General features: G+C 55.1%; 1 protein-coding gene across 1 annotated transcript; it reads right to left on the bottom strand.

Annotated features, from left to right (window-relative positions):
• Nucleotides 1-8,265: 8,265 nt before the first annotated feature.
• Nucleotides 8,266-10,928, bottom strand: TLX3 (T cell leukemia homeobox 3). Its single transcript, XM_064671397.1, has 3 exons — nt 10,389-10,928; nt 9,762-10,005; nt 8,266-9,232 (listed from the first exon to the last, which is right to left on the bottom strand). Exons 1-3 carry the CDS (start codon nt 10,828-10,830, stop codon nt 9,022-9,024), a joined length of 897 nt encoding a protein of 298 aa, XP_064527467.1. The 5' UTR covers nt 10,831-10,928; the 3' UTR covers nt 8,266-9,021.
• Nucleotides 10,929-11,159: the final 231 nt, after the last annotated feature.

Genomic DNA, 11,159 nt, shown 5'->3' with positions numbered 1-11,159 from the left:
CGTTGGCCTCCTGCTGAATAAAGAGGCCAAATTCAAGTTGAAAGCATTCCTGATGAACAGTCTGAGGACAGGAGAACCTTCACAGCCCATGACAATCTGGAAGCAATGCCGGGTACAACAGCTGCTCTGCCGGAGCACCGAAACAGCAAAGCTCCCCAGTGCAATGCGGCAGCCTCAGCAAGCGAGTCCCCGACTGTGCAAACTGCTTTCAGAATCAATTACCCATCTCAGCTTCTCTGGGCAAGATGCAACATCCCACTTTTTTTCCTCTGCAACTCTTCAAAAAGAAGACAGAGCAACATTAGGATGCCATTTGAGCAGTAAAATGCTGAGGGGTCTCTTGGCTCCCGGTGGAGAGCAAACATGCACCTGTGCAGAGAGGAAGGCTGGAAGCAAAGGAAATCTGGGAGCAGAGGGCTAAGCAGCTGCCAAAACTGACCCAAATTAAAGGCTGAGGAGCTGCACAAGAACAGAAAGACCACAAGACCAGGCTGTAACCCAAGAGATGGCAATGTGTGCTGCAGCCAGGAACGGAAAGGCAACATGGAGACAGGATGCCCACAGAAGACATGTCACGAGGAAGAGAAAGAATATTTTAAGAAACTCCAGAAAAAGCATGACCAAGTACTTTGAAATTCTGTTCAGGAGCACAGATCAGGATAACCCATGAAGCAGGATGCAGGACTGCAGCTCCTCTGACAGATTTTTAGATGCCAGAATGAAAACAAGATGAATTACCAATAGGTCTCCGCTGTCTGTGAAGGAACCATCTCCTGCACATCACCCTGCAGATGCACCCACCTGCCTGCCCATATGCCAGCCTCAAGGGTACAAAAGACATAAGAAAAGGGACTTGACAAAAAGTCTTAAAGGAGCACTGTTGCCTGCTCCCAGTCTTCTGCTCTGTGACAGTTAAAGCATCCCCATCCTCTCTGCTTCTCCTCTGCCCCCAGAGCCAGAGTTGGGTGCACGTTTGGAGGGGACAGGGAAAGAGCTGGCATAGAAGAACAGCACAGCCTGGTGCCTTTGCCTGTGGGCTGTAGGCAGGGAGCTTCATTCCAAGCTGCTCCTGGGATACCTTTTGTCCAGAGCTAGAAACATTTTCTGCTGCGACAAAATTCCCTATTTTCCATTTTTCCAAGGGAAGCACAGCTCATGCAATGGCTCATGACACACCTACCCGCAGCAATGGAGTGAGAGATGCTGCTCCCCCACCCACTCTGGCCTCACATCCCCCTGGCGGGGTGCCAATGTGGCGAGGACCACGGCACATGCTCAGCCCTACGCAGGCAGCCTTGGAGCCCTTGCTCCGTCCCACCACTCCAAGGGAGTTGAAGGATTCTTTAATTATTAACTACTTTGCTTTGTTTTCCCACTTCACTTGAAAGCATGGGCTCTTTGGAGGCTGAGAGCAGCTTAACAGAGCACTAGCCCTGGTGGGACCAGGCATGGGACTGGCACCAGCCGTACCCACCCTGGGCTGTGTATTCCTTACAGGCTGCTCCCATTACCATTAATGGGAACGACGCGTGCAGACGAACGAGAGACTGTAATGTCTTTGTATTATACCACCAATTAAGTTCTCAGGGTCATGTTCTCAGCTGATGTAAAGTAGATGAGATCCACTGAACTTAATGGATCTTTGCTGATTTACACCAGCTGAAGACCTGGCCCTCTCACTTGTATTGAAACAGCCAAATCATACCAGCAGTCCTAGTGTTTAACAGCATTGTACTCTAGCCAGGCTTTTCTATCACTCCAGTCCATAAACCACAAACTTTATTAACTAATAATTAGTCCTTCAGTTAAGTTTCAGGCTCATGTTTTAAGAACTGCTGCCCTTAGGGCAGGTGTGTAGTTTTGAAGAGATCTGAAGGTGTGGGAGAGAAGCCGAAGCGAGGCACTGCCAGGCTGCCCTGAAAATGCAGAGGGTCTTTTCACAACCAGGTTGGCACCTACTGCCTCATGAAAGTACCTGGGAGTTCAGCACCTTAAATTCAAGCTGAGGCATCACTCTTGCAAACACAGAGTTGATTTTAACTACACAACTTTTAACAAGGCTCACGAGCTGTGCAAAGACGGGCCTGGGTGCAAGTATCTGCCTGAGAAGGGCACAGCGTAAATGCTGGGGATCGTGAAGCTGTAAAGCAGTACCTGCATGCACAGAGCAGTTCTGGCACAGGGTAAGCAGGGTGATTTGGAAGGACAGACTAGTAGTTTCACTCTTTTTTTTTTTTTTGCAGTTATACTGGTCAAAAAAATGATGTGAAGCTGGGCCACATCCTTCCCTTGTGCGCTGCTCTCTGGATATACTTGACACCCAGGTGTCAAGTATATCCAGAGACAGACAACACACTAGCCTAATTAAGGTGCTAAGCTTGGGAAGAATGGTGGATTGAACTGTAAATAAAATAGTAATTTTCTAATCGTAGATTAAAACACAACCTCCCAAACAGCTTCAGCAGGTACACAGTTTGCTCCTTTTCTTCCTTCTTTGTCTGGATTGAGTGAAGCACATCAAGTGCCTTTCTGCCACCAGAAGGAATAAAAGCATTGTTGTGTAAAGAACTGGGGAATCATGACAGCCCACCACACAAAGGTTCTCAACGAGGAATGTAATATGGACAGCTCTTACCGAGACGGTTCTTGTGCAATAACTTAAACAGTACAGATTACTACTTGGGGAAATAACAGACAACATAACTTTGAAACTTGAAAAGCTCTTTCTTCGTTGTAATCAATTGCAATAATCCATGTCAGTGATTTAGATGAAGATCAACTTTACCTTTCTTTGCTGATGACACAAAAATAAGAGCAATAAAAAACTTAAGTGCATTTGCACACAACTAATGGATTGGATGTGGCATGTGCCAATGGAAGTCGGTATGTATAATGCAGCATATACTGGATGCCAAATTAATGGGATCATTTGGGCATTCTGGAACACTTGTGGCATCGAATTTAAGTCATTTAAGGAGCCTGGCAGGGGTTGATGACCTTCCATTTTCAAAAGACTGAAGCAGCCTAGTAACACTGTAGGCAAACCATGGTAATGAATTTTATCCTCTCCATCCAGCTGCTATTTAGTCCAAAGATGAAAGACAATAAAACCAAGAAAATGAGATTGTGCCTGGTGTCCCTAATAAGAAGTATATGAAAATGGACATTCACCTGAACAGGGAGCTGGAGGTTTGGGCATACAGATGATGGACCAGACAGTCCAACCTTCTGCTAAGCTTGAGGACCTTCACCAGGCCACAGGGCTCACACCAATTTATCATGGTACTGCTTCCTATCTGGATTAGTCTCCAAAGGAAGCTGATCACACACAGAGCAAAATGCATCTCACTGCCAACATGTAACATCCAGAACTGCCCGATGGTGCAGAGATTTGTTCAAGCAGCTCAGAGGTGTGACAGAGCTGGAGATGGGGCAGTTTTCTCCCACATGCCCATTTCCTCCCAGCACACTGCTCCCAAACTCCAGCAAACTGGCCCAAGCTGGGAGGAAGCACAGGTACAGGCACAGGGCTGGTTTTGTGGGACTGGCTGGCACTGGGACAGAAGCAGCTGAGTGTGATCCCTGTGGTCTTGCCACTGGGTAGAGCAGCAGTGAAGGATCCAGCAAACCCCACATGCTGGCAATAGGTCACTGCATCTTCATGTGAAAGTGCGAGATGCTCCATAGTGGAGCAGAAACACTCTCCAGTGGACTCTGGGAACTAAATACTCGCAGGCTCAGGTCAGAACATTCACCAAGGGCCCACACAGCACCCTACAGATACTCCAGATGTTACTGGGAGATCTGTGTGAGTCCACTACTCAGAGGCAGAGTTCACTATTTATTTTAGTTTCTTCTTTTGAAGAATGGCCTAAAGTCTGGGCCTGTGAGGGTGTTGGATCCTGCCCCACTCAGCACCCCAGCAAGCTCAGGCCCCGCTCGGTGCAGCACAGAGGGTGGACACCCAACATCACCAACACCAAAGTGTCCAGGACTAGGTTCGACAGGGCTTGGAGCAACCTGGTCTAGTGGAAGGTGTGCCTGCCTAGGGCAGGGGGTTGGAACTAGATGAGCTTTAATGTCCCTTCCAACCCAAACCATTCTGTAGTTCCGTGATCACTCCACAATCCCAGTGTTTCCAGCTCTGAGCACATCCTACAAAGGGCACGTGGACATTTTTGAATGCACAATGGAGAGATGCCTTTAGGCAGATGTCTCATATTGCCACAATGACCTGGGGAGAATATTTTATTTCTTATCCTTAAATTAAATTCATGGGAGTATATATCTAAATATCACTACTGCTAACTTAACAGCAGATTTTTAAGACATCTGAAATGCCTAGAAATGCGGAGAGACCCCCTCAAAAAGGAGGAAAAGCACATAGGTGCCAAAATGCCACAAACTGCACTATAGCCCTGCACATCAAAGCTACCTGAGTGCCTCCAGGAGGCAAATTCAGATCCTTAAAAACAAGTGGGCACCAAATAGAAATATTTATTCTGCTGCTGAGTCAGGAAAAAGTTAGGAGCTTACTGGACTCAAGAGTTGGGCAAGGGAAACACACAGTATTGAAAGGAAATGCCCCAAATACCTAAACCAAAGGGGGGGGTTATATACCTCTTCTCCAAAAAATGCCCACCTGCACAGAAGCAAATACATCATCTACCTGGTCCAACTTGCTCAGGCAAGACATAAGGAGATTACTCATCAGCAGTGGGGATGATTTTAGTGCAGAAAGGAGAATTCATAGGTGTGAGCAAGATGTCAACCTCAGTATTATTTATGTCAGCTATAAACAAACTAAATTATGACCTGGCTGAGCAAAACACTTTTGTAAACCAAGGCTTTGAATATTGTGTAGTTTGCATGTTTAACAGGACCAGGCTTTCATCAGGGAGTGGAGGAGAGCTAATAACCCATTGATTTTAAGGCCCATTTAGAAAAGAATTGCCTATACAGATCTGATCACCATGCATTACTTTGTAACATCTAATACCCTGGGCACAAAATAATGCTGAGAGAGGCAAATTGTGGAGCCATTTTTGTCCTGAGAGGGGTTGTGCATGCGGGCGTGGTACAAGAGCTGCTTTGGGCTGGGGCTTAAAGCAAAGTCAGGAGGAGTTCTAAAGAAATGGTCCGTGTTCCTCCAGTTATGTCGAGCTCTGCCTCGTTTATCCCCCCACTCGGCCCTAGATGGGAAATTACTTACACACATGGTTCAGCAAAGTTTGGAAAGCAAGCTGCCCAAAGTTAAGTTCCATTGCCGATTCAATAGTCCTTAACTCTCACTGCACTTTTCCATCCTTGGTCAACAAACACAAGTTTTTCTGGGCTTAAAACTTCCAGATGGGGGGGAGAGTGAGTACATAGTGTGGGCTTTACAGGGCACAAATGCACAGAGCTGTTTCACTTGCAGATTTGAGTCTGCTTCGGAAAGATCATCCGAAAGCTAAGAATCATCCATTTCATAGCAGCATCAAGAATCAACAGATTAAAACTCAGCTTGATGGGATGTGCAGCATCTTCAGCACTCTCAGACCACATCTCCATCACAAGACTTTCACTGCCTACACTTAAATGACTCCCTGTGAAATAGCCCCACTGCAATACAGCCGCAGGAGCTGCTGCTGCCCTCACACTGCCTGCACTCCACCGGTCTCATCCTCTGCTGACTGGAGTCTTTTAAGGAGTCTCCCATGGAGGTAAAGGAGCATTTTGTAATGAGGGGGAGGGTGAAAGAAAAACCATGTTCCCCCACAATTAGCCAGGGCCCATGCTGCAAGAAGGCTGTTTCAGAAGGTGGGAAGTCAAACAGCTGCTCAACTCGAGTTGTCCACCCCACAGCCCACGTGCAATATGTGGACAGGTCAATCAACAGGATCAGGACAACAACCAGCCCACCCCCAAAAGGTGTCCTCTCCTCGACAGGGCACTCACATCCTCCTTTATACCAAGGATTACATTCTTTGGTACAAAGAGGCTCAAACTGGTGGGGTCTAAAGTCCGTGCAAGCCCTCATGGGGATCTCTCTCCATTGACAGACCTTCAGAGATACAGAGCAGGGACCATCAGACAACCCTGTCACACCTGAACCAGGCTAGCAGGGAACACTGCTCTCATCCACAGAGAGAAATACTGTGTGTATATTCCAACTGGTGTTTTCCCGAGGCTCCTGTAAACACTGGATTAGCTGGACAGAGTAATTGGAGGTAGCCCCCACTTCTCTCCCCTCAGCACCACCGCACAGACCAGTTGCCCTGTACTGCCCACACATTCTTGTCTTACAAGATGTGGATGCAAGAGACAGTCTGTCTCACTCATCCTCAGCACAGCTCAAATCCTCGAGAACACCTCCTCGGGAACAAAGACACCAGCAAGCCCAAGGCAGCCCCCACGACGCAAATCCCACTATTTGATGACTCGTCAGACAGCTGAAAGGGAAATTTGTTTCTGGTTTCTGAAGTCCTTTGACAAATTGTGGTGCCCCGAGGCTCAATCCCGCTGCCCGCTGCTGCCTGTGGGACCCCGAGCCCTGCCTGGGCTGTCCCCGCCGAGTTCAGACCCCCATGGCACTGCCGTTCGTAACAGGGCTCTAAGCAGACGGTGCTTTGCGCAAGATCCTCTCCTGCCACGGAGCTCGTTACTGCAGAACGCAGCATCATTTTGCTCTCTGCAAACACGCTGCTCCTGGCTTACAGCAGTTTGGGAAAAACTGCAGGGAAATCAGGAACACATAAGTTAATGGTTACGGGGTGCTCGAACAGTTAAAGAACAACGATGTGTTGAACACGATACAGCTATAGATGTTCGGGGGTACAGGTAGAACACAACACCAATACACACGTGAATATGGGTGGCCGTTTATTCCATCCCCATTCAGAGCTTGACTGTTCCACGTTTTCGCTAACACGCGAGTTTCTCCGGGCTGTTCTGCCTATGATAGCGGGGAGGTTTCTCCCTCTCTGCCCTGCATACACTGCTGATGCCGAGAGGAACGCCGAGGGCCGGCAGCCCTGGCATCGCCGCGCGGCGAGATAACGAAAGGACCAAATGGGACTAGGCTGGGGCTGGGGCAAGGCAGTCGTGGGGCTCTGGTGGGGACAGTGGAGCGGAGGGCGGAGATCCCCCGCATCTTGTCGCCCAGTATAGATTTCCCCGTTGTTTTTTTTTTCCTTCCCTGCCAGAGACTTTCCCTCGATCGGTGTTCCAGCTCAGGCCGCACATTCCGGCTGGTGAACGGCACTAGTCGAGCAGCTGCACGGCCCCAGCACCATCACCCCGCTGTGACTGGATTTGGCCCTGCTGTGGGACCTCCACAGCCTCCCCCCGACAAACCAAACCCCGGCTACGACCGGAGCCAGTGCTCTGGTCCTGCTGAGGAAAGAATTGGTCAAGGAAATATTTGCTCCATCCCTCGCTCTGTGCGGCCGCCCGGCCCTAAACCGCCCTGTGCCGCAGCCGGGACCGGGACCGCCGAGCCCAGGAACGGTGTTACACTCCTGCAGCCTCCTGGTGACCGTGGGAGCGGCAGAGCCCCCCCAGTCCTCCACCAGGAAACGCGGCCACGGCCGTGCCGGGTCCTGCCCAGGGCCGGTGGAAACCCGCACGGGCCATGGCTGCTTCCTAAAAATGTCAGTTTTGCAGCTTCCCCCGTGGCTGGAGGCCGGGACACCCGGGCCCGAGAACTACGGGAGGTTGTTCTTAAAAAATTCCCCCGCACCCCGGTGCTGGGGGCGGGCACCGGGAGCTGCGGCCGCCGCCGTCCCGCTGCCGGCGCGGTGCGCGCAGTGAAGGCAGCGAAACGAAAACCGCCGGGCCCCGCCGGCAGGAGCGGCGGGACCGCGGGGCAGAATTACTGGGACCCGGCGGGGCAGAATTACCGGGGCCCGGCGGGGCAGAATTACCGGGGCCCGGCGGGGCAGAATTACCGGGGCCCGGCGGGGCCTCCACCGGCGGAGCCGCGGCCCCGCGCCCCTCCCTCCCCTCGCTCCCACGCGGCGTTGCCGACCGTGTCCCAAACCCGGGGCAGCTCCTGGACGCTTCCCCCCCGCACCGGCGGCGCGGGGAGGGACCGGCAGCATCGCGTACCAGCGGCCTGGTCCCGCTCCGAGCCCGCCGGCCGCCCCGGGCCCACTGCCCGGTCCTCTCGCCGCCCCCGTTCCGGCCTCTCACCTCCGTCTCCGCCGCCCACCCCGCAGCGCCCGGCCCGGCGGGCTCTGCTCGGCTCCCCCGTCGCGGCGGCAGTCAGAGAGCGGAGAGGCGTTTCTAAAGAAAACGTTTATTTACACGTCTCGGCAAGTATAAAGTATTATACATGGTCTGTGTCAACCCCAAATCTTCTTTATTATGAAACATAAGGCGCTTTCTCGAGAGCCGGTGGCGCAGGGAGCAACTGCTGTTTCGGGGCGCTAAAGCTCATCGGCTGGGAAGGTGAGGACAGAACGGCGTGTGGTGCCTGGAAGGAGCCCTTATTACCACGGTGAATAAATTACAGCTGACATTAACTTCACCTGGGACAGATGGGAGCTACCGTTTTTCAGTTTAATAGGGTTTCCTAAGCTAATGAGTCATCACCGGCTCATCCGAGTCCCCTCCGCCAAGTGACAGGGAGGTATTTTTTCTTTACACTATTCTCAGAACAGGAAAAAAAATAGCCTTTTGTTCCAAAGCCAACACAAAATACCTATGTTCAGATTTCGATATAAATAATCGAGGTTTTATATAATTCCATATTAGTAGTGCCCAAAATCTCGATGCATAAATAAATTAAAGTATTAACACTTCTTACAAAAAGTGACATATTTCCCTTCCTAGTGGAACATCGACACAAATATACAAGCGGCTCCGCTCCGCGCCGGCCTCGGGGAAGCGGCTCCGGTCGGTCCCAGTCCCAGCCCCGTGAGCGCCGTTCGCCGCCCCCGCCCCCTGCCCCGTCGGGGGGGAACCGCGGCCCCGGGGCAGGGGGAGCTGCCGGCCGCGCTCCGCGGGCCAGTTCGCTGCGTGCCCGGGCTGCCGGGCTCAAACGAGGGAGGTGACCGGGGGGATCTTGGCACTCTCCTCCTCCCAGGGCTGCAGGTTCTGCAGCGCGAACAGCGACGAGTTGTGCAGGCACAGCGGGTCGGGCTGGATCGACTCGTTCAGCGACTTCTGGAAGGCGTCGTGCTGCAGCTGCAGCATCAGCCGGCTCGCCTGCTGCCGCTCGGCCTCCCGCTCCTCTGCCGTCTGCCGCCTGCCGGGGGACACGCTCAGCCCGCGCCCGGGACCCCGCGGAGAGCGACGGGCCCGGGGCCGCGGGACCCAGGCAGGGCGGCCGGCGCATCCCCCGCGGGCAGCGGGGCCGCGTCCTACCGGGGCCGGGAACACCGGGCGGGCGGCCGCCGCTCGACCGCCAACGGAGCGACTCCGGGAGGCGGGAAGCGCCTGTAAACCCGGTGTTTCACAGCAATACCGTTTCCAAATATTCCCCCGTTTTCTCCCAATATTCCCCCGATTTTTTTCGAATTATTTCCCCGTTTCTTCGAACAATTCCCCATTTTTTCGAATAATCCCTCGTTTTTACGAATAATCCCCCGTTTTCCGAATGGGGGACTATAAAAAAGAAAAATATAAAGATAGTAACAATAATAATTACGGTATTAAAATAATAAAAATTTACCCCCAACCGTTCGGCTGCCGGGAGCCGGCTCCGGGGGCGATCCCGGCCAGGCTCGCGGGGCGGCGGGCGGGGGACGGGGCGGCTCCGGGGGCGCGGGACTCACCGCCACTTGGTGCGCCGGTTCTGGAACCAAGTCTTCACCTGGGCGTCCGTCATCTTGAGGGACTTGGCGAGGGCAGCGCGCTCGGCCGAGGCCAGGTACTTCTGCCGATGGAAGCGCTTCTCCAGCTCGCAGATCTGCACCCGGGAGAAGGATGTCCGCGGCTTCTTGCGCTTCGGCGGAGTCCGGTTCTGGTAGGGATGCCCGATCCGCCGGGTCACCGTGAAGGGCGTCAGCGCCGCCGCCGCTGCCCGGGTGGGAAGCACAGGGATCAGCCCCGCGCCCGCACGGTGCCGGCCGCCCCCCCGGGGCCGCCGCTCTGCCCGCCGGCCGCCCGCGCCCCGCCGGCCCCCGAAGGGACCGCGGCTCCCCGGGGTCCCGCTTCCACCTCTCGTCGAAGGGCTGCGGAGGCGAGTGGGGCCCGGCCGCCCCCCGGGGCGCCCCGCGCTATCCACGCCGTGAGGAGAGCGATTTTTCGGCTCGCTCCGAGCGCGGGGGAGGGAAGCATCCAGCGGCCGCCTTTACTTTTATTCTTATTCGCATTACTATAATTATTTCGTTTTACATTTTTTATTGGCCCTTTCGTTGCTTGTCGGGAGCCGGCTCACCCGCTCCGCCCCGGCGCCTTACCTGTGAACCTGTCCTTGACGAAGCGCCTGCTGCTCTCCATCCAGGGGAAGTTGAGGCTGCCCAGACTGGGCACGGCGGGCATGGTCGGGATGGCGCTGGAGATGGGCGGCGGCACGGCCCCGGGGATGGGCCTGTGCGCCGGCACCCGGATCACGCCGGCCGGCGCCAGGCTGAGGTTCACACTGTACGATCCCGAGTCCTCGAAGGGCGCGGCGATGGCCGGGAAGGGGGCCGGCAGGGCCGGGTAGGGCGCGCCGCCGCGGCCGCCGGGGCCGCCCAGGAAGGTCGCGCCGTCGGGGCCCCGCGGGGGCGGCGGCGGCGGCGGCGGGGGAGCGCTGTCCTGCTCGGGGCTGTTGAGGATCTGGTCGATGCCGAAGCTGATGGGCTCGTGCTGGTGCTGGCCCTGCGCGGGCCCCGGCGGGTCCATCCTCGGCGGGTCCATCCTCGGCCGTGGCCGCTCTGGAGGCGCCGCCGCTCGCGCTGCGCTCGCGGCCCCGGACCCGCCGCGACACCAAACTTTGCGGAGCGCGCGGGCGCGCGCGCAGCCCCGTCCCCGCCCGCGCCCGCCGCGCGCCCCGCGCCGCGTGCGCCCCCGCCGCCGCCATTGGCCGCCCCGCCCGCCCCCCGCACGCCCATTGGCTGCCGCCGCCCCGCACCGGCCGCGCGCGCGGGCGCGGGGGCGCCGTGACATCACAGCGCGCGCGGACAATGGCCCCGCGCGGGGGGGCCGGGCCGGGCCGCACGTCGGGGGTGCACCGCGACCGCCCCGCA

This window comes from Pseudopipra pipra, chromosome 15 (genome assembly GCF_036250125.1).
Source record: "Pseudopipra pipra isolate bDixPip1 chromosome 15, bDixPip1.hap1, whole genome shotgun sequence".
NCBI classification, from domain to species: domain Eukaryota; kingdom Metazoa; phylum Chordata; class Aves; order Passeriformes; family Pipridae; genus Pseudopipra; species Pseudopipra pipra.
The sequence above is the reverse complement of the archived record's forward strand: the minus strand, read 5'-3'. Positions and strand labels throughout refer to the sequence as shown.

Bases quoted from the DNA above. Each gene is read 5' to 3' on its own strand.
- TLX3 (XM_064671397.1), bottom strand. From the start codon at position 10,830: ATGGACCCGCCGAGGATGGACCCGCCGGGGCCCGCGCAGGGCCAGCAC. The intron at 10,006-10,388 runs GTAAGGCGCCGG...CCACCCGGGCAG, and splicing joins CGTCAAGGACAGGTTCACAG to CGGCGGCGGCGCTGACGCCC. The intron at 9,233-9,761 runs GTGAGTCCCGCG...GTCCCCCGGCAG, and splicing joins AACCGGCGCACCAAGTGGCG to GCGGCAGACGGCAGAGGAGC.